This window comes from Anomaloglossus baeobatrachus, chromosome 11 (assembly GCF_048569485.1).
Source record: "Anomaloglossus baeobatrachus isolate aAnoBae1 chromosome 11, aAnoBae1.hap1, whole genome shotgun sequence".
Taxonomy (NCBI): domain Eukaryota; kingdom Metazoa; phylum Chordata; class Amphibia; order Anura; family Aromobatidae; genus Anomaloglossus; species Anomaloglossus baeobatrachus.
This window is the reverse complement of record NC_134363.1, coordinates 187517115-187534775: the sequence shown is the minus strand read 5'-3', so window position 1 is coordinate 187534775 and position 17661 is coordinate 187517115. Positions and strand designations below refer to the sequence as shown.

The following is a 17661-nucleotide window of genomic DNA, read 5'->3' as shown; positions in this document are numbered from 1 at the left end:
AGGTATTATTTCTTCGGCGCTCTATTGGGAGACCCAGACGATTGGGTGTATAGCACTGCCTCCGGAGGCCACACAAAGCAATTACACTAAAAAGTGTAAGGCCCCTCCCCTTCTGGCTATACACCCCCAGTGGGATCACTGGCTCACCAGTTTTCTGCTTTGTGCGAAGGAGGTCAGACATCCACGCATAGCTCCACTGTTTGTAGTCAGCAGTAGCTGCTGGCTCTATCGGATGGAAGAAAAGAGGGCCCATATAGGGCCCCCAGCATGCTCCCTTCTCACCCGCGGTTGGTGCTTGTAAGGTTGAGGTACCTATTGCTGGTACGGAGGCTGGAGCCCACATGCTGTTTTCCTTCCACATCCCCTGGAGGGCTCTGTGGAAGTGGGATCTTGCCGGCCCCCAAGCCCTGGGGCCGGGCTCCATCCACAGACCCATAGAACCTGCTGGATGTGGAGCGGGAGTGCCGTTCAGGGACAAGGCCCTGCAACTTTCAGGTACTCTGTGTCCCCGGCAGGCACGGACACTCTCAGGGCTTGCTGAGCGTTGTAGTGCGCCGGGGACAGTGGCGCTGTACGCTGGGGGTTAGGTCACTGCAGCTTTGCTGAGTGACGTTGTGTATTGGGAACTACTGCGCCGACCGCTCCTGGAGCGGCGGCGCAGCTGCGACTTGTGGTGCGCCGGGGGCTTTGCGCCGACCGCGCTTTTACGGCGGCGGCGCTTCTAACTTTAGCCCCCGGCTTCTGCGGCCTAGCGCCGCTTCGTTCCCGCCCCCACCCTGTCAATCAGGGTAGGGGAGAGACGCTGCTCAATGGCAGCGCCGAGGGCTGGAGCTTTATTTACATGCTCCAGCCCTCTCACTAGGCACAAGGGGAAGCAGACTTCCCGCTCTTCGTCGGTGTACGCCCAGGGCCCGCCCCCCCTCTCCACAAGGACGCCGGCAGCCATTACACATGCGATCTGGCTGGGGAGAGGCAGCAGGCTCTGGGAGACCCAGACTAGAGGGATTTCTGGCGACCACACACCGCTCCTAAGCGGGCGGTAAGCTGCACAGTAGTGCTGGCCCCACTAGTGCCTCAGTGATATATAGTGTACTTTTGTCTTGGTACCATATATATATATATATATATATAGTTGCACTGTAGGTCGCTTCTTGGCTGGACACCCTGTACTGCTCTGAGGAGGCAGCAACATGTCATCCGCAAAACGCAAGGCTGCCAAGGCACGGGCTGTGTGCACTGTTTGTGCTGCATGTGGGGCTGATCTACCGGCAGGCTCCAATGATTCACATTGTGTGCAATGTTCAGTCCCAGTGGCACTTCGTCAGCCAGAGCCTATTGTGGTGGTAGCCCAGGCAGAGACGCCTGTGAACCCTGCCCCGGTGACGGGGACAGACTTTGCAGTCTTTGCTGATAAAATGTCTGAGGCTATGACAAAAATCCTGGAGACCTTGCAGTCCAGGCCAGTTACTCAGACCATGGACACTGCTGTGCCTATGCTCTCTGGTCCCCCTCAGTTGGAACTAATCCGTACTTCAAGGGGGTCTCAAGCATCACAAGCTGAAGTCTCTGACTCAGATGACAGTCCCAGGCAGCCTAAGCGAGCTCGCTGGGAAAGACCCTCCACGTCATCACACTGCTCAGGGTCTCAGCGAGAAGAATCTCTCTGTGATGAGACTGAGGACGGTGATCAGGATTCTAATCCTGAGGCCCCTCTCAATCTGGATGCCCCTGATGGTGACGCCATGGTTAATGACCTTATATCGGCAATTAATAGACTGTTGGATATTTCTCCCCCAGCCCCTTCTGCAGAGGAGGCAGCTGCACAGCAGGAGAAGTTCCATTTCCTGTATCCCAAGCGTAAATTAAGTGCTTTTTTGGACCACTCTGACTTCAGAGAATCAATCCAGAAGCACGACGCTCATCCAGACAAGCGTTTCCCTAAACGTTCTAAGGATACCCGTTATCCTTTTCCCTCTGAAGTAGCCAAACGCTGGACCCAGTGCCCAAAGGTGGATCCCCCAATTTCCAAGCTTGCGGCTAGATCCATAGTCGCAGTAGAGGATGGCGCTTCACTTAAAGATGCCAACGACAGACAGATGGACCTTTGGTTGAAATCTGTCTATGAAGCTATCGGCGCGTCGTTTGCTCCAGCATTCGCGGCCGTGTGGGCACTCCAAGCTATTTCAGCTGGTTTAGCACAGGTGGATGCTATCATACATCCAGCAGTGCCACAGGTGGCGTCCCTAACTTCGCAAATGTCTGCGTTTGCGACTTATGCTGTCCTAGAATCTACGAGCCGTACCGCTATGGCGTCCGCCAATTCTGTGGTTTTGCGCAGAGCCTTATGGTTAAAGGACTGGAAAGCAGATGCTGGTTCCAAAAAATGCTTAACCAGCTTGCCATTGTCTAGAGACAGACTGTTTGGTGAGCCATTGGCTGAAATCATAAAACAGTCCAAGGGTAAGGACTCTTCCTTACCACAGCCCAGAGCAAGTAAACCTCAACAGAAAAAGTGGCAGTCGAGGTTTCGGTCCTTTCGAGGCTCGGGCAAGCCCCAATTCTCCTCGTCCAAAGGGACTCAGAAAGGACAAGGGAGCTCAGATTCCTGGCGGGCTCACTCACGCCCCAGGAAAGCAAATGGAGGAACCGCTTCCAAGGCGGCTACCTCATGACTTTCGGCCTCCTCCCTCCGCATCCTCGGTCGGTGGCAGGCTCTCCCGCTTTTGCGACATTTGGCTGTCTCAGGTCAAAGACCGGTGGGTAACAGACATTTTGTCTCGCGGGTACAGAATCGAGTTCAGTTCTCGGCCTCCACTTCGGTTCTTCAGAACCTCCCCACACCCCAACCGAGCAGATGCCCTGCTGCAGGCGGTGGACTCTCTAAGAGCAGAAGGAGTCGTGATCCCTGTCCCCCCTCTGGAACGGGGGCGAGGATTTTACTCCAATCTCTTTGTGGTTCCAAAAAAGGACGGCTCCTTCCGTCCTGTTCTGGACCTAAAACTGCTCAACAAGCATGTGAACGCCAGGCGGTTCCGGATGGAATCCCTCCGCTCAGTCATTGCCTCAATGTCCCAAGGAGATTTCCTAGCATCAATAGACATCAAAGATGCTTATCTCCACGTGCCGATTGCTACGGAACACCAACGCTTTCTGCGCTTCGTGATAGGAGACGAACATCTTCAGTTCGTGGCTCTGCCATTCGGTCTGGCGACAGCCCCCCGGGTGTTCACCAAGATCATGGCAGCAGTGGTAGCAGTCTTGCACTCTCACGGACACTCTGTGATCCCTTACTTGGACGATCTACTGGTCAAGGCACCCTCTCAGGAGGCATGCCAACTCAGCCTGAATTTTGCACTGGAGACTCTCCAGGCGTTCGGGTGGATCATCAACTTCCCAAAGTCAAATCTGTCACCGACCCAATCACTGACGTATCTTGGCATGGAGTTTCATACTCTCTCAGCGATAGTGAAGCTTCCGCTGAGCAAGCAGCGGTCACTACAGACAGGGGTGCAGGCTCTCCTTCAAAGTCAGTCGCACTCCTTAAGACGCCTCATGCACTTCCTCGGGAAGATGGTGGCGGCAATAGAGGCGGTTCCGTTTGCGCAGTTTCATCTGCGCCCACTTCAATGGGACATTCTCCGCCAATGGGACGGGAAGTCGACATCCCTGGACAGGAAAGTCTTCCTTTCCCAGACGGCCAAGGACTCTCTGCAGTGGTGGCTCCTGTCCACCTCATTATCACAGGGAAGATCATTCCTGCCACCGTCCTGGGCGGTGGTCACGACAGACGCGAGTCTGTCAGGGTGGGGAGCAGTGTTTCTCCACCACAGGGCTCAGGGTACGTGGACTCAGCAGGAGTCCACCCTTCAGATCAATGTTCTGGAAATCAGAGCAGTGTTTCTTGCCCTACTAGCCTTCCAGCAGTGGCTGGAAGGGAAGCAGATCCGAATTCAATCGGACAACTCCACAGCGGTGGCATACATCAATCACCAAGGAGGGACTCGCAGTCGGCAAGCCTTCCAGGAAGTCCGGCGCATTATGATGTGGGTGGAAGCCACGGCCTCCACCATATCCGCAGTTCACATCCCCGGCGTAGAAAACTGGGAAGCAGACTTCCTCAGTCGCCAGGGCATGGACGCAGGGGAATGGTCCCTTCACCCGGACGTGTTTCAGGAAATCTGTCGCCGATGGGGAAGGCTGGACGTCGACCTAATGGCGTCCCGGCACAACAACAAGGTCCCAACATTCATAGCACGGTCTCGCGATCAAAGAGCTCTAGCAGCAGACGCCCTAGTGCAAGATTGGTCGCAGTTCCGGCTCCCTTATGTGTTTCCACCTCTGGCACTCTTGCCCAGAGTGCTACGCAAGATCAGATCCGACTGCAGCCGCGTCATACTCGTCGCTCCAGACTGGCCGAGGAGGGCGTGGTATCCGGATCTGTGGCATCTCACGGTCGGCCAACCGTGGGCACTACCAGACCGACCAGACTTACTGTCCCAAGGGCCGTTTTTCCATCGGAATTCTGCGGCCCTCAACCTGACTGCGTGGCCATTGAGTCCTGGATCCTAGCGTCTTCAGGCTTATCCCAAGGGGTCGTTGCCACCATGAGACAGGCTAGGAAGCCCACGTCTGCTAAGATCTACCACAGAACGTGGAGGATATTCTTATCCTGGTGCTCTGCTCAGAGAGTGTCTCCCTGGCAATTTGCATTACCTACCCTTCTTTCTTTCCTCCAATCTGGGTTAGAAAAAGGTTTGTCGCTCGGCTCCCTTAAAGGGCAAGTCTCGGCGCTATCCGTCTTTTTTCAGAAGCGTCTAGCACGACTTTCTAAGGTGCGCACGTTCCTACAGGGGGTTTGCCATATAGTTCCCCCGTACAAGCGGCCGTTAGATCCATGGGATCTGAACAGGGTACTAGTTGCCCTCCAGAAGCCGCCCTTCGAGCCTCTGAAGGAGGTTTCCCTTTCTAGACTTTCACAGAAAGTGGCTTTTCTGGTAGCGATCACATCTCTTCGGAGAGTGTCTGAGCTAGCAGCGTTGTCTTCCAAGGCTCCCTTCCTGGTCTTCCACCAGGACAAGGTAGTGCTGCGCCCCATTCAGGAGTTTCTCCCGAAGGTGGTATCCTCTTTTCATCTTAATCAGGATATCTTTTTGCCTTCGTATTGTCCTCATGCAGTTCATCGGTATGAGAAGGATTTACATTTGTTAGATCTGGTGAGAGCACTCAGAATCTACATTTCCCGCACGGCGCCCCTGCGCCGTTCAGATGCACTCTTTGTCCTTGTCGCTGGTAAGCGCAAAGGGTCGCAGGCTTCTAAGGCCACCCTGGCTCGATGGATCAAAGAACCAATTCTTGAAGCCTACCGTTCTGCGGGGCTTCAGGTTCCATCAGGGCTGAAGGCCCATTCTACCAGAGCCGTGGGTGCGTCCTGGGCATTGCGACACCAGGCTACGGCTCAACAGGTGTGCCAGGCAGCTACCTGGTCGAGTCTGCACACTTTCACCAAACATTATCAGGTGCATACCTATGCTTCGGCGGACGCCAGCCTAGGTAGAAGAGTCCTGCAGGCGGCAGTTGCCTCCCCGTAGGGGAGGGCTGTCTTGCAGCTCTAACATGAGGTATTTCTTTACCCACCCAGGGACAGCTTTTGGACGTCCCAATCGTCTGGGTCTCCCAATAGAGCGCCGAAGAAGAAGGGAATTTTGTTACTTACCGTAAATTCCTTTTTCTTCAGCGCTCTATTGGGAGACCCAGACGATTGGGGTATAGCTACTGCCTCCGGAGGCCACACAAAGCACTACACTAAAAAGTGCTAGGCCCCTCCCCTTCTGGCTATACCCCCCCGTGGTATCACGGGTTCTCCAGTTTTCAAGCTTTGTGCGAAGGAGGTCAGACATCCATGCATAGCTCCACAGATTTTAGTCAGCAGTAGCTGCTGACTATTTCGGATGGAAGAAAAGAGGGCCCATATAGGGCCCCCAGCATGCTCCCTTCTCACCCGTTGATGGTGTTGTAAGGTTGAGGTACCTATTGCTGGTACGGCGGCTGGAGCCCACATGCTGCTTTCCTTCCACATCCCCCTGAGGGGCTCTGAGGAAGTGGGATCTTACCGGCCCCAAAGCCCTGAGGCCGGGCTCCATCCACAGACCCATTTGAACCTGCTGGATACGGAGCTGGAGTACCGTTCAGGGACATGGCCCTGCACCATTACAGGTACTCTGTGTCCCCGGACACACAGACACAGCACACTCCAGACTTGCTGGGTGTGCTAGTGCGCCGGGGACAGTAAAGGGTTACAGTCACTGCAGCTTTGCTGAGTGACTTTGTGTATTGGGAACTACCGCGCCGGACGCTCCGGGAGCGGCGGCGCGGCTGGGACTTGTAGTTCGCCGGGGACTGGGCGCCGACCGCGCTTTTACGGCGGCGGCGCTTATAAATCCAGTCCCCGGCTTCTGCGGCCTAGTGCCGCTTCGTTCCCGCCCCCTCCCTGTCACTCAGGGAAGGGGACAGGCGCTGAGCAATCAGCAGCGCCGAGGGCTGGAGCCTTTTTACATGCTCCAGCCCTCTCACTGCACACTGTCGGACGCCGGATTCCCGCTCTGACTTGGGGCACGCCCACGGCCCGCCCCTCCTCACACGAGCTGGGGAAGACGCCGGCAGCCATTACTGCAGTCCGAGCTCGGACTTTCGGCAACCAGGCAGGACTATGGCGACCATACACCCGCTTATAGGCGGGCGGTAAGCGGCACACATAGTGCTGACCCCAATATATACTGCAGTGTGTACATGTGTATTTTAACTGCATAGGTCGCGATATGCCCGCTTGGAGAGCGACACATCAGCAGCAGGAAAGCAGGTGTGCTAAGGCACAGGCTTTCTAGGCTGCTTGTATTGAACGTACTGAAGTGTTCATTTGTATTTATGCTTGTATGCTATACATTGCACTGTACAGTCGCTAGTCTTAGCTATATTCTCCTGGAATGGCTAGACTACAGCAGCAGAAAACCAAGGGTGCTGGGGCACAGGTTTTTTTCTATGCTGCTTGTATTGCATGGGCTGCAGTGTGCATTTGTACTTGTGCTTGTATGCTATACATTGCACTGTATGGTCACTCTTCTGGGCTATATTCCCCTAGATGACTAGTCTACAGCAGCAGAAGAGCAGAGGTGCCAGGGCACAGGCTTCTATGCTGCTTGTATTGCTTGTGCTGCAGTGTTCATTTGTACTTTATGCTTGTATGCTATACATTGCACTGTACGGTCACCATTCTTGGCTATATACTTCTAGATGGCTAGTCGGCAGCGGCAAAAAAGCAACACAGATTTTCAGTGCTGTTTTTACTACATGGGATGCTATTCATGACACCGTCCCATTGTGTGCATGCTCCCCTGTAGCACTTCGTCTGCCAGGGTCTCTAGCACTTCGTCTGCCGGGGTCTCTACTAGTCGTGGCCAAAGAAACCACCTGTCATCCCTGTCCAAGGACAGGGACGGAGTTGCAGTTTCGACAGATATATTGTCATAAGATAGAGACTTGCAGTCCAGACAGGCCATGGGCAATCTTCCTGACCAACCTCATTTTGAACGGGGGGGTCCCAGGAGGACTCTCTGTATGATAAGGCAGCTCTCCAGGACTTTGATCCTGACATCGCTCTCAATCCGGATACACCGGATGGTAACGCCATACGGAATGATCCTATAGCGTCCATCAATGGAAGGTTGGATCTTTCTCCCTCAGCTCCCCCAGTGGAGGAGTCAGCTTCACAGCAGGAGAAGTCCCTTTTCAGTATCTCAAACGGATATTGAGTATTTTTCTGGCCACGCTGACTTCAGAGAAGCAGTCCAGAAACACCACGCTTACCAGATAAGCGTTTTCTCCAAACGTTTTTTAAAGATACACGTTATCCCTTTTCCCCTGACGTGGTCAAGCGCTGGACCCAGGGTCCAAAGGTGGATTCTCCAATCTCCAGGCTTGCATATAGAGCCATAGTTGCACTGGAGATGGGGCTTCACTTAAAGTTGCCATTCACAGACAGATGGACTCTGGTTGAAATCTGTCTAGGAGGCTATCGGCGTGTCGGTTGCCACGGCATTCACAGCCGTATAGGCAACCTAACCTGTTCAGCTGTTCTTGCGCAGCTGGCCTTGAGCACATGTACATCTGTACCGCAGAGGCGTCTGTAACCCCGCAATGTCTGCACTGCGACTTACCCTATTAAAACTGTCCTAAAAGTACAGTCGAGGTTTCGGTCCTTCCCAAGCTCGGGCAGGTCCCAATTGTCCTCGTGCAAAAGGGCTACAAAACCTCAGACGGGCTCAGATTCCGGCCGGGCTCAATCACGCCCAAGGAAGGCAGCCGGAGAAACCGCTACCAAGGCGGTCTCCTCATGACTCTCAGCTCTCTCTCTCTCTCTCCGCATCCGCGGTTGATGGCAGACTCCCCCGCCTTTGGCGACATTTAGCTGCCACAGGTCACAGACCGGTGGGTGACGGACATTGTGCTCACGTGCACAGGACAGTGTTCTGTTCTCGTCCTCCGACTCCATTATTCAGAACGGCCCCACCTCCCCACCGAGCAGATGCCCAGCAGCAGGCGGTGGACGCTCTAAGAGCAGAAGGAGTGGTGATCCCTGTCCCCCCTCAGGAACGAGGGCGAGGGTTTGTACTCCAATCTCTTTGTGGCTCCAAAAAAGGACGGTTCCTTCCGTCCTGTTCTGGACCTAAAACTGCTCAACAATCATGTGCACGCCAGGCGGTTCCGAATGGAATCCCTCCGATCCGTCATTACCTCAATGTCTCGAGGAGACTTCCTTGCCTCAACAGACATCAAAGATGCCTATCTCCACGTGCCAATTGCTACGGAGCACCAACGTTTTCTACGTTTTGTGATAGGAGACGACCATCTTCAGTTCGTAGCTCTGCCATTCGGTCTGGCGACAGCCCCACGGGTGTTCACCAAGATCATGGCAGCAGTGGTAGCAGTCTTGCACTCTCAGGGACACTCGGTGATCCCTTACTTGGACGATCTACTCGTCAAAGCACCATCCCTCGAGGCATGCCAACGCAGCCTGAATGTTACGCTGGAGACTCTCCAGACTTTCGGGTGGATCATCAATTTGGCAAGGTCAAATCTGTCACCGACTCAATCACTAACGTATCTTGGCATGGAGTTTCACACTCTATCAGCGATAGTGAAGCTTCCGCTGAACAAGCAGCGTTCACTGCAAACAGAGGTGCAGTCTCTCCTTCAAGGCCAGTCGCACCCCTTAAGGCGCCTCATGCACTTCCTAGGGAAGATGGTGGCAGCCATGGAGGCAGTTCCCTTTGCGCAGTTTCATCTGCGCCAACTTCAATGGGACATTCTCCGCCAATGGGACGGGCAGTCAACCTCCCTGGACAGGAAAGTCTCCTTTTCCCAGACGGCCAAGGACTCTCTGCAATGGTGGCGTATTTCCACCTCATTGTCACAGTGAAGATCCTTCCTACCCCCATCCTGGGCAGTAGTCGCGACAGATACGAGTCTGTCAGGGTGGGGAGCAGTTTGTCTCCGCCACAGGGCTCAGGGGATGTGGACTCAGCAGGAGTCCACCCTTCAGATCAATGTTCTGGAAATCAGGGCAGGGTATCTTGCCCTACTAGCTTTCCAGCAGTGGCTAGAAAGAGCGCAGATCCGACTCCAGTCGGACAACTCCACAGTGGTGGCATACATCAACCACCAAGGAGAGACGCGCAGTCGGCAAGCCTTCCAGGAAGTCCGGCGAATCCTCATGTGGGTGGAGGACACAGCATCCACCATATCCGCAGTTCACATCCCGGGCGTAGAAAACTGGGAAGCAGACTTCCTCAGTCGCCAGGGTATGGACGCAGGGGAATGGTCCCTTCACCCGGACGTGTTTCAGGAAATCTGTCGCCGCTGGGGGGTGCCGGACGTCGACCTAATGGCGTCTCGGCACAACAACAAGGTCCCGGCATTTATGGCACGATCGCGCGATCACAGGGCTCTGGCGGCAGACGCCTTAGTGCAAGATTGGTCGCAGTTCCGGCTCCCATATGTGTTTCCACCTCTGGCAATCTTGCCCAGAGTACTGCGCAAAAATCAGATCCGATTGCAGCCGCGTCATACTCGTCGCCACAGACTGGCCGAGGAGATCGTGGTACCCGGATCTGTGGCATCTCACGGTCGGCCGACCGTGGTCACTACCAGGCCGGCCAGACTTACTGTCCCAAGGGCCGTTTTTCCATCGGAATTCTGCGGCCCTGAACCTGACTGTGTGGCCATTGAGTCCTGGATCCTAGCGTCTTCAGGATTATCCCAAGGGGTCGTTGCCACCATGAAACAGGCTAGGAAGTCCACTTCTGCTAAGATCTACCACAGAACGTGGAAGATTTTCTTAACCTGGTGCTCTGCTCAGGGAGGGTCTCCCTGGCCATTTGCATTGCCTACTTTTCTTTCCTTCCTGCAATCGGGGTTAGAAAAGGGCTTGTCGCTCGGCTCCCTTAAGGGGCAAGTCTCGGCACTATCCGTGTTTTTTTCGGAAGCGTCTAGCACGTCTTTCTAAGGTGCGCACGTTCCTACAGGGGGTCTGTCATATCGTACCCCCGTACAAGCGGCCGTTAGATCCATGGGATCTCAACAGGGTACTAGTTGCTCTCCAGAAGCCGCCTTTCGAGCCTCTGAAGGAAGTTTCATTTTCTCGCCTGTCACAGAAGGTGGCGTTTCTCGTTGCGATCACATCGCTTCGGCGAGTGTCTGAGCTGGCAGCTCTGTCATCCAAGGCTCCCTTCCTGGTGTTCCACCAGGACAAGGTAGTGCTGCGCACCATTCCGGAGTTTCTCCCTAAGGTCGTATCTTCATTTCATCTTAATCAGGATATATCCTTGCCTTCCTTTTGTCCTCATCCGGTTCACCGGTATGGAAAGGACTTACGTTTGTTAGATCTGGTGAGAGCACTCAGAATCTACTTTTCCCGCACGGCGCCCATGCGCCGTTCCGATGCATTTTTTTGTCCTTGTCGCTGGTCCGCGCAAGGGGTTGCAGGCTTCTAAAGCCACCCTGGCTCGATGGATCAAAGAACCAATTGTAGAGGCCTACCGTTCTGCGGGGCTTCCGGTTCCTTCAGGGCTAAAAGCCCACTCACCCAGAGCCGTGGGTGCGTCCTGGGCATTACGACACCAGGCTTCGGCTCAACAAGTGTGCCAGGCAGCTACCTGGTCCAGTCTGCACACTTTCATCAAGCATTATCAGGTGCATACCTATGCTTCGGCGGACGCCAGCTTAGGTGGAAGAGTCCTGCAGGCGGCAGTGACACCCCCGTAGGGGAGGGCTGTTTTGCAGCTCTAACATGCGGTATTTCTTTACCCACCCAGGGACAGCTTTTGGACGTCCCAATCGTCTGGGTCTCCCAATAGAGCGCTGAAGAAGGGAATTTTGTTACTTACCGTAAATTCCTTTTCTTCTAGCTCTTATTGGGAGACCCAGCACCCGCCCTGTTGTCCTTCGGGATTTTTTTGTTGTTTGCGGGTACACATGTTGTTCATGTTGAACGGTTTTTCAGTTCTCCGATGTTACTCGGAGTTAATTTGTTTAAACCAGTTATTGGCTTTCCTCCTTCTTGCTTTGGCACTAAAACTGGAGAACCCGTGATACCACGGGGGGGTATAGCCAGAAGGGGAGGGGCCTAGCACTTTTTAGTGTAGTGCTTTGTGTGGCCTCCGGAGGCAGTAGCTATACCCCAATCGTCTGGGTCTCCCAATAAGAGCTAGAAGAAAAGGAATTTACGGTAAGTAACAAAATTCCCTTCTCTTCTAGCTCTTATTGGGAGACTCAGCACCCGCCCTGTTGTCCTTCGGGATTTTTGGTTTGTTTGCGGGTACACATGTTGTTCATGTTGAACGGTTTTCAGTTCTCCGATGTTACTCGGAGTGAATTTGTTTAAACCAGTTATTGGCTTTCCTCCTTCTTGCTTTTGCACTAAAACTGGTGAGCCAGTGATCCCACTGGGGGTGTATAGCCAGAAGGGGAGGGGCCTTACACTTTTTAGTGTAATTGCTTTGTGTGGCCTCCGGAGGCAGTGCTATACACCCAATCGTCTGGGTCTCCCAATAAGAGCTAGAAGAAAAGGAATTTACGGTAAGTAACAAAATTCCCTTCTTTACCCACCCAGGGACTGCTTTTGGACGTCCCAATTGTCTGGGTCTCCCAATAGAGCGACAAAGAAGAAGGGAATTTTGTTTACTTACCGTAAATTCCTTTTCTTCTAGCTCCAATTGGGAGACCCAGCACCCGCCCCTGTTCCCTTCGGGCTGTTGTTCTTTGTGTACACATGTTGTTCATGTTGAATGGTTTTCAGTTTTCCGAACTTCCTTCGGATTGAATTTACTTTAGACCAATTTATAAGTTTCCTCCTTCCTGCTTTTGCACCAAAACTGAGGAGCCCGTGATGCACGGGGGGGTGTATAGGCAGAAGGGGAGGGGCTTTACACTTTTTAAAGCTATACACCCAATTGTCTGGGTCTCCCAATTGGAGCTAGAAGAAAAGGAATTTACGGTAAGTAAACAAAATTCCCTTCTTTCGTGCGTCCGGTTGTGATGGCATTGCGCTTTTCGTGCGGCCGATTGTGATGGCATTGCGCTTTTCGTGCGGCCGATTGTGATGGCATTGCGCTTTTCGTGCTGCTGATTGTGATGGCATTGCGCTTTTCGTGCTGCTGATTGTGATGGCATTGTGCTTTTCGTGCTGCTGATTGTGATGGCATTGCGCTTTTCGTGCTGCTGTGTGATGGCATTGCGCTTTTCGTGCAGCTGATTGTGATGGCATTGCGCTTTTCTTGCTGCTTTGTGATGGCATTGCGCTTTTCGTGCTGCTGTGTGATAGCATTGCGCTTTTCGTGCTGCTGTGTGATGGCATTGTGCTTTTCGTGCAGCTGATTGTGATGGCATTGCGCTTTTCGTGCTGCTGTGTGATGGCATTGCGCTTTTCGTGCTGCTGTGTGATGGCATTGCGCTTTTCGTGCTGCTGTGTGATGGCATTGCGCTTTTCGTGCTGCTGTGTGATGGCATTGCGCTTTTCGTGCTGCTGTGTGATGGCATTGCGCTTTTCGTGCAGCTGATTGTGATGGCATTGCGCTTTTCTTGCTGCTTTGTGATGGCATTGCGCTTTTCGTGCTGCTGTGTGATAGCATTGCGCTTTTCGTGCTGCTGTGTGATGGCATTGTGCTTTTCGTGCTGCTGTGTGATGGCATTGCGCTTTTCGTGCAGCTGATTGTGATGGCATTGCGCTTTTCGTGCTGCTGATTGTGATGGCATTGCGCTTTTCTTGCTGCTTTGTGATGGCATTGCGCTTTTCGTGCTGCTGTGTGATAGCATTGCGCTTTTCGTGCTGCTGTGTGATGGCATTGCGCTTTTCGTGCTGCTGTGTGATGGCATTGCGCTTTTCGTGCTGCTGTGTGATGGCATTGTGCTTTTCGTGCAGCTGATTGTGATGGCATTGCGCTTTTCGTGCTGCTGTGTGATAGCATTGCGCTTTTCGTGCTGCTGTGTGATGGCATTGTGCTTTTCGTGCAGCTGATTGTGATGGCATTGCGCTTTTCGTGCTGCTGTGTGATGGCATTGCGCTTTTCGTGCTGCTGTGTGATGGCATTGCGCTTTTCGTGCTGCTGTGTGATGGCATTGCGCTTTTCGTGCTGCTGTGTGATGGCATTGCGCTTTTCGTGCTGCTGTGTGATGGCATTGCGCTTTTCGTGCAGCTGATTGTGATGGCATTGCGCTTTTCTTGCTGCTTTGTGATGGCATTGCGCTTTTCGTGCTGCTGTGTGATAGCATTGCGCTTTTCGTGCTGCTGTGTGATGGCATTGTGCTTTTCGTGCTGCTGTGTGATGGCATTGCGCTTTTCGTGCAGCTGATTGTGATGGCATTGCGCTTTTCTTGCTGCTTTGTGATGGCATTGCGCTTTTCGTGCTGCTGTGTGATAGCATTGCGCTTTTCGTGCTGCTGTGTGATGGCATTGTGCTTTTCGTGCAGCTGATTGTGATGGCATTGCGCTTTTCGTGCTGCTGTGTGATGGCATTGCGCTTTTCGTGCTGCTGTGTGATGGCATTGCGCTTTTCGTGCTGCTGTGTGATGGCATTGCGCTTTTCGTGCTGCTGTGTGATGGCATTGCGCTTTTCGTGCTGCTGTGTGATGGCATTGCGCTTTTCGTGCAGCTGATTGTGATGGCATTGCGCTTTTCTTGCTGCTTTGTGATGGCATTGCGCTTTTCGTGCTGCTGTGTGATAGCATTGCGCTTTTCGTGCTGCTGTGTGATGGCATTGTGCTTTTCGTGCTGCTGTGTGATGGCATTGCGCTTTTCGTGCAGCTGATTGTGATGGCATTGCGCTTTTCGTGCTGCTGATTGTGATGGCATTGCGCTTTTCTTGCTGCTTTGTGATGGCATTGCGCTTTTCGTGCTGCTGTGTGATAGCATTGCGCTTTTCGTGCTGCTGTGTGATGGCATTGCGCTTTTCGTGCTGCTGTGTGATGGCATTGCGCTTTTCGTGCTGCTGTGTGATGGCATTGTGCTTTTCGTGCAGCTGATTGTGATGGCATTGCGCTTTTCGTGCTGCTGTGTGATAGCATTGCGCTTTTCGTGCTGCTGTGTGATGGCATTGTGCTTTTCGTGCTGCTGTGTGATGGCATTGCGCTTTTCGTGCAGCTGATTGTGATGGCATTGCGCTTTTCGTGCTGCTGATTGTGATGGCATTGCGCTTTTCTTGCTGCTTTGTGATGGCATTGCGCTTTTCGTGCTGCTGTGTGATAGCATTGCGCTTTTCGTGCTGCTGTGTGATGGCATTGTGCTTTTCGTGCAGCTGATTGTGATGGCATTACGCTTTTCGTGCTGCTGTGTGATGGCATTGTGCTTTTCGTGCGGCCGGTTGTGATGTCATTGCGCTTTTCGTGCGGCCGGTTGTGATGGCATTGCGCTTTTCGTGCGGCCGGTTGTGATGGCATTGCGCTTTTCGTGCGGCCGGTTGTGATGGCATTGCGCTTTTCGTGCGGCCGGTTGTGATGGCATTGCGCTTTTCGTGCGGCCGGTTGTGATGGCATTGCGCTCTTTGTGCTGCTGTGTGATGGCATTGCGCTTTTTGCGCGGCCGGTTGTGATGGCATTGCCCCGGGGAATGGAGGGGGGTTCTGATTGCCCCCCTTTCCATAAGACACAATAAGAATGGCTGGAGGTAGATTATTTTGTTGTCTGTCATTTAATCTTTATTTTTTATTTTTTTTTTTAGTAACTTTTTGTTCCCTTGTTTCTCAGCATACAGTCGTGCCCTGCAGTCCGTGCTTTTGTCTCGTGACCTGTGGGATGGATCCGCCGGCTCCAGATTCTGTAACATCAGCTTTGCAGAACCGCGATCCGTAAGATAATGCAGAGGTCTCTGCCGGATGGAAGAGCGGGAGGTTTACACGTGGCGGGGGACAAGGCGCTATCCGTACTATGTGCTTACTCCACATCCTCCAGCGCCAAAGACTCTCACCTGCGGGTCCCGATTTTTGCTAACCTATGATACACGAGTCTTACACTTTAGCTTTTAAGATAATTGACTTAAGAAGTTCTGCATCAGCAGCTCCCGCAGGAAGCAGCGGCGAGGCTGCGGTGTGCGGTGCGCCGGCCACTTACTGGATCTGTACGCTTCTGGAAGTGTCTACACAAAACCTGTCAGTGACTTTTGGGGTGATTTTCCATGACATTAATGTTTTTGTGCTGTTTTGTTTTGTTTTTTCCGTTTGTGTTTTTTTTTTTTTGTTACTAGATTTGTGACGTTTTGTTATAAAACTAGATAAGAAAAGTTACAGATTAAAAAAACAAATCTTTTGTACGTTACTGCTGAGGTGTGGACATTTTATGCAAAAATGTAGCTTTCTTTGTCATCAATAATAAATTTATCTCAAACCCGCCAAAGCGGTGACAAGAATAAAGATAAATTGATCAAATCAGAAATGCAAAACACGGTCAGCCGTGCAGTGTGACGGTCCACCATTGCAATCCCTGACTGTAAAGGGTGCTTTACACCCCCGTCGTTCGTGCGACATTTGGTGATCGCTGCCGTAGCGAACATTATCGCTACGGCAGCGTCACACGCACATACCTGCTCTGCGACGTCGCTGTGACCGCCGAACAATCCCTCCTTCAAGGGGGAGGTGCGTTCGGCGTCACAGCGGCATCACTAAGTGGCCGCCCAATAGAAGCGGAGATGCGCGGCCGGAACATGCCGCCCACCTCTTTCCTTCCTCATTGCCGGTGGAGGCAGGTAAGGAGATGTTCCTCGCTCCTGCGGTGTCACACGTAGCGATGTGCGCTGCTGCAGGAACAACAAACATCGCTACTGCAGCAGCGATATTATGAAAAGGAGCGACGTGTCAACGATCAACAATTTTTAACGCTTTTGCGCTCGTTGATCGTCGCTCCTTGGTGTCACACGCTGCGATGTCGCTAACATCGCCGGATGTGCGTCACTAACGACGTGACCACGACGATATAGCGTTAGTGATGTCGCAGCGTGTAAAGCACCCTTTAGACCTCTGCCGTCTGTCAATGAGTGGAAACAAGTCCAGCTGAGCACCGTCCGGTGTATGGAGGCTATGGAGAGCCCTGTATATGGATGTGGATAATGATGATTGCACCCACTGACCTCAAGGTGCTGAAAATGGAGCAGAACGTGAAACACAAGGGGCTGATTTACTGACTAAAATGTGTCAGAATTAAGGGGCCACTTCTGTCTCATGTAATGAAGGATTTTAGACACTTTTTGCCTCACTAGATACTTTTCTAAAGTGCCTAAAAGTTGTCCTGGCTCGGTGCAGCGGTAAACTTCACCAAATGTACGGTAGTAATTCATGGATGTTTTTTGTTAATGGTCATGGAGCAGAACATTCCTCCATTGATGGCCATTAGATGCACTGTGCAATTCATGTCCCTACTCTCGCTTCATCGGGGGGTGCCCCGCCTCTCACTTCATCAGGGGGTGCTCCGCCCCTCTCTCGCTTCGTCGGGGGTGCTCCGCCCCTCTCGCTTCGTCGGGGGTGCTCCGCCCCTCTCGCTTCGTCGGGGGTGCTCCGCCCCTCTCTCGCTTCGTCGGGGGTGCTCCGCCCCTCTCTCGCTTCGTCGGGGGGTGCTCCGCCCCTCTCTCGCTTCGTCGGGGGGTGCCCCGCCCCTCTCTCGCTTCGTCGGGGGGTGTCTCATCTACTCTTTCCTGCAGGGAAAAAACACTTTAAATGTCATTATTAATTGTTAGCCTTTTCCCAGGAATTATCGAGAAAATTCACATGACTGATGACGGCAAACCCCTCTCCATGTGGGAATCCTTCCAGTCCTTGTATTGTAGGGCCTGCAGCCGCTCGCCCGGTGGTGGTTATCCGTCGTCCGCTCGCCCGGTGGTGATTATCCGGCGTCCGCTCGCCCGGTGGTGATTATCCGTCGCCCGGTGGTGATTATCCGTCGTCCGCTCGTCCGGTGGTGATTATCCGTCGCCCGGTGGTGGTTATCCGTTGTCCGCTCGCCCGGTGGTGATTATCCGGCGTCCGCTCAGGATCAGACATCGATCAGTGCCGGTTATTTGCTTGTCTGACGTTGTGACGTCTGAGTGGTTTTGTTGTAATAAACGCTGCCGGATTTCTGCTGTAATTA

The 17661-nt window shown here is 53.1% G+C and overlaps 1 protein-coding gene across 1 annotated transcript in view; it reads left to right on the top strand.

Moving 5' to 3' along the window:
* The window catches only part of CCDC15 (coiled-coil domain containing 15), a gene marked incomplete at its 5' end in the record, with an annotated part of 41100 nt that extends 25343 nt beyond the window's left edge, over positions 1-15757 (top strand). The window contains 1 exon segment of the mRNA XM_075327367.1: positions 15292-15757. Within this exon segment, the coding sequence (XP_075183482.1) occupies positions 15292-15401 (110 nt within the window).
* Positions 15758-17661: the final 1904 nt, after the last annotated feature.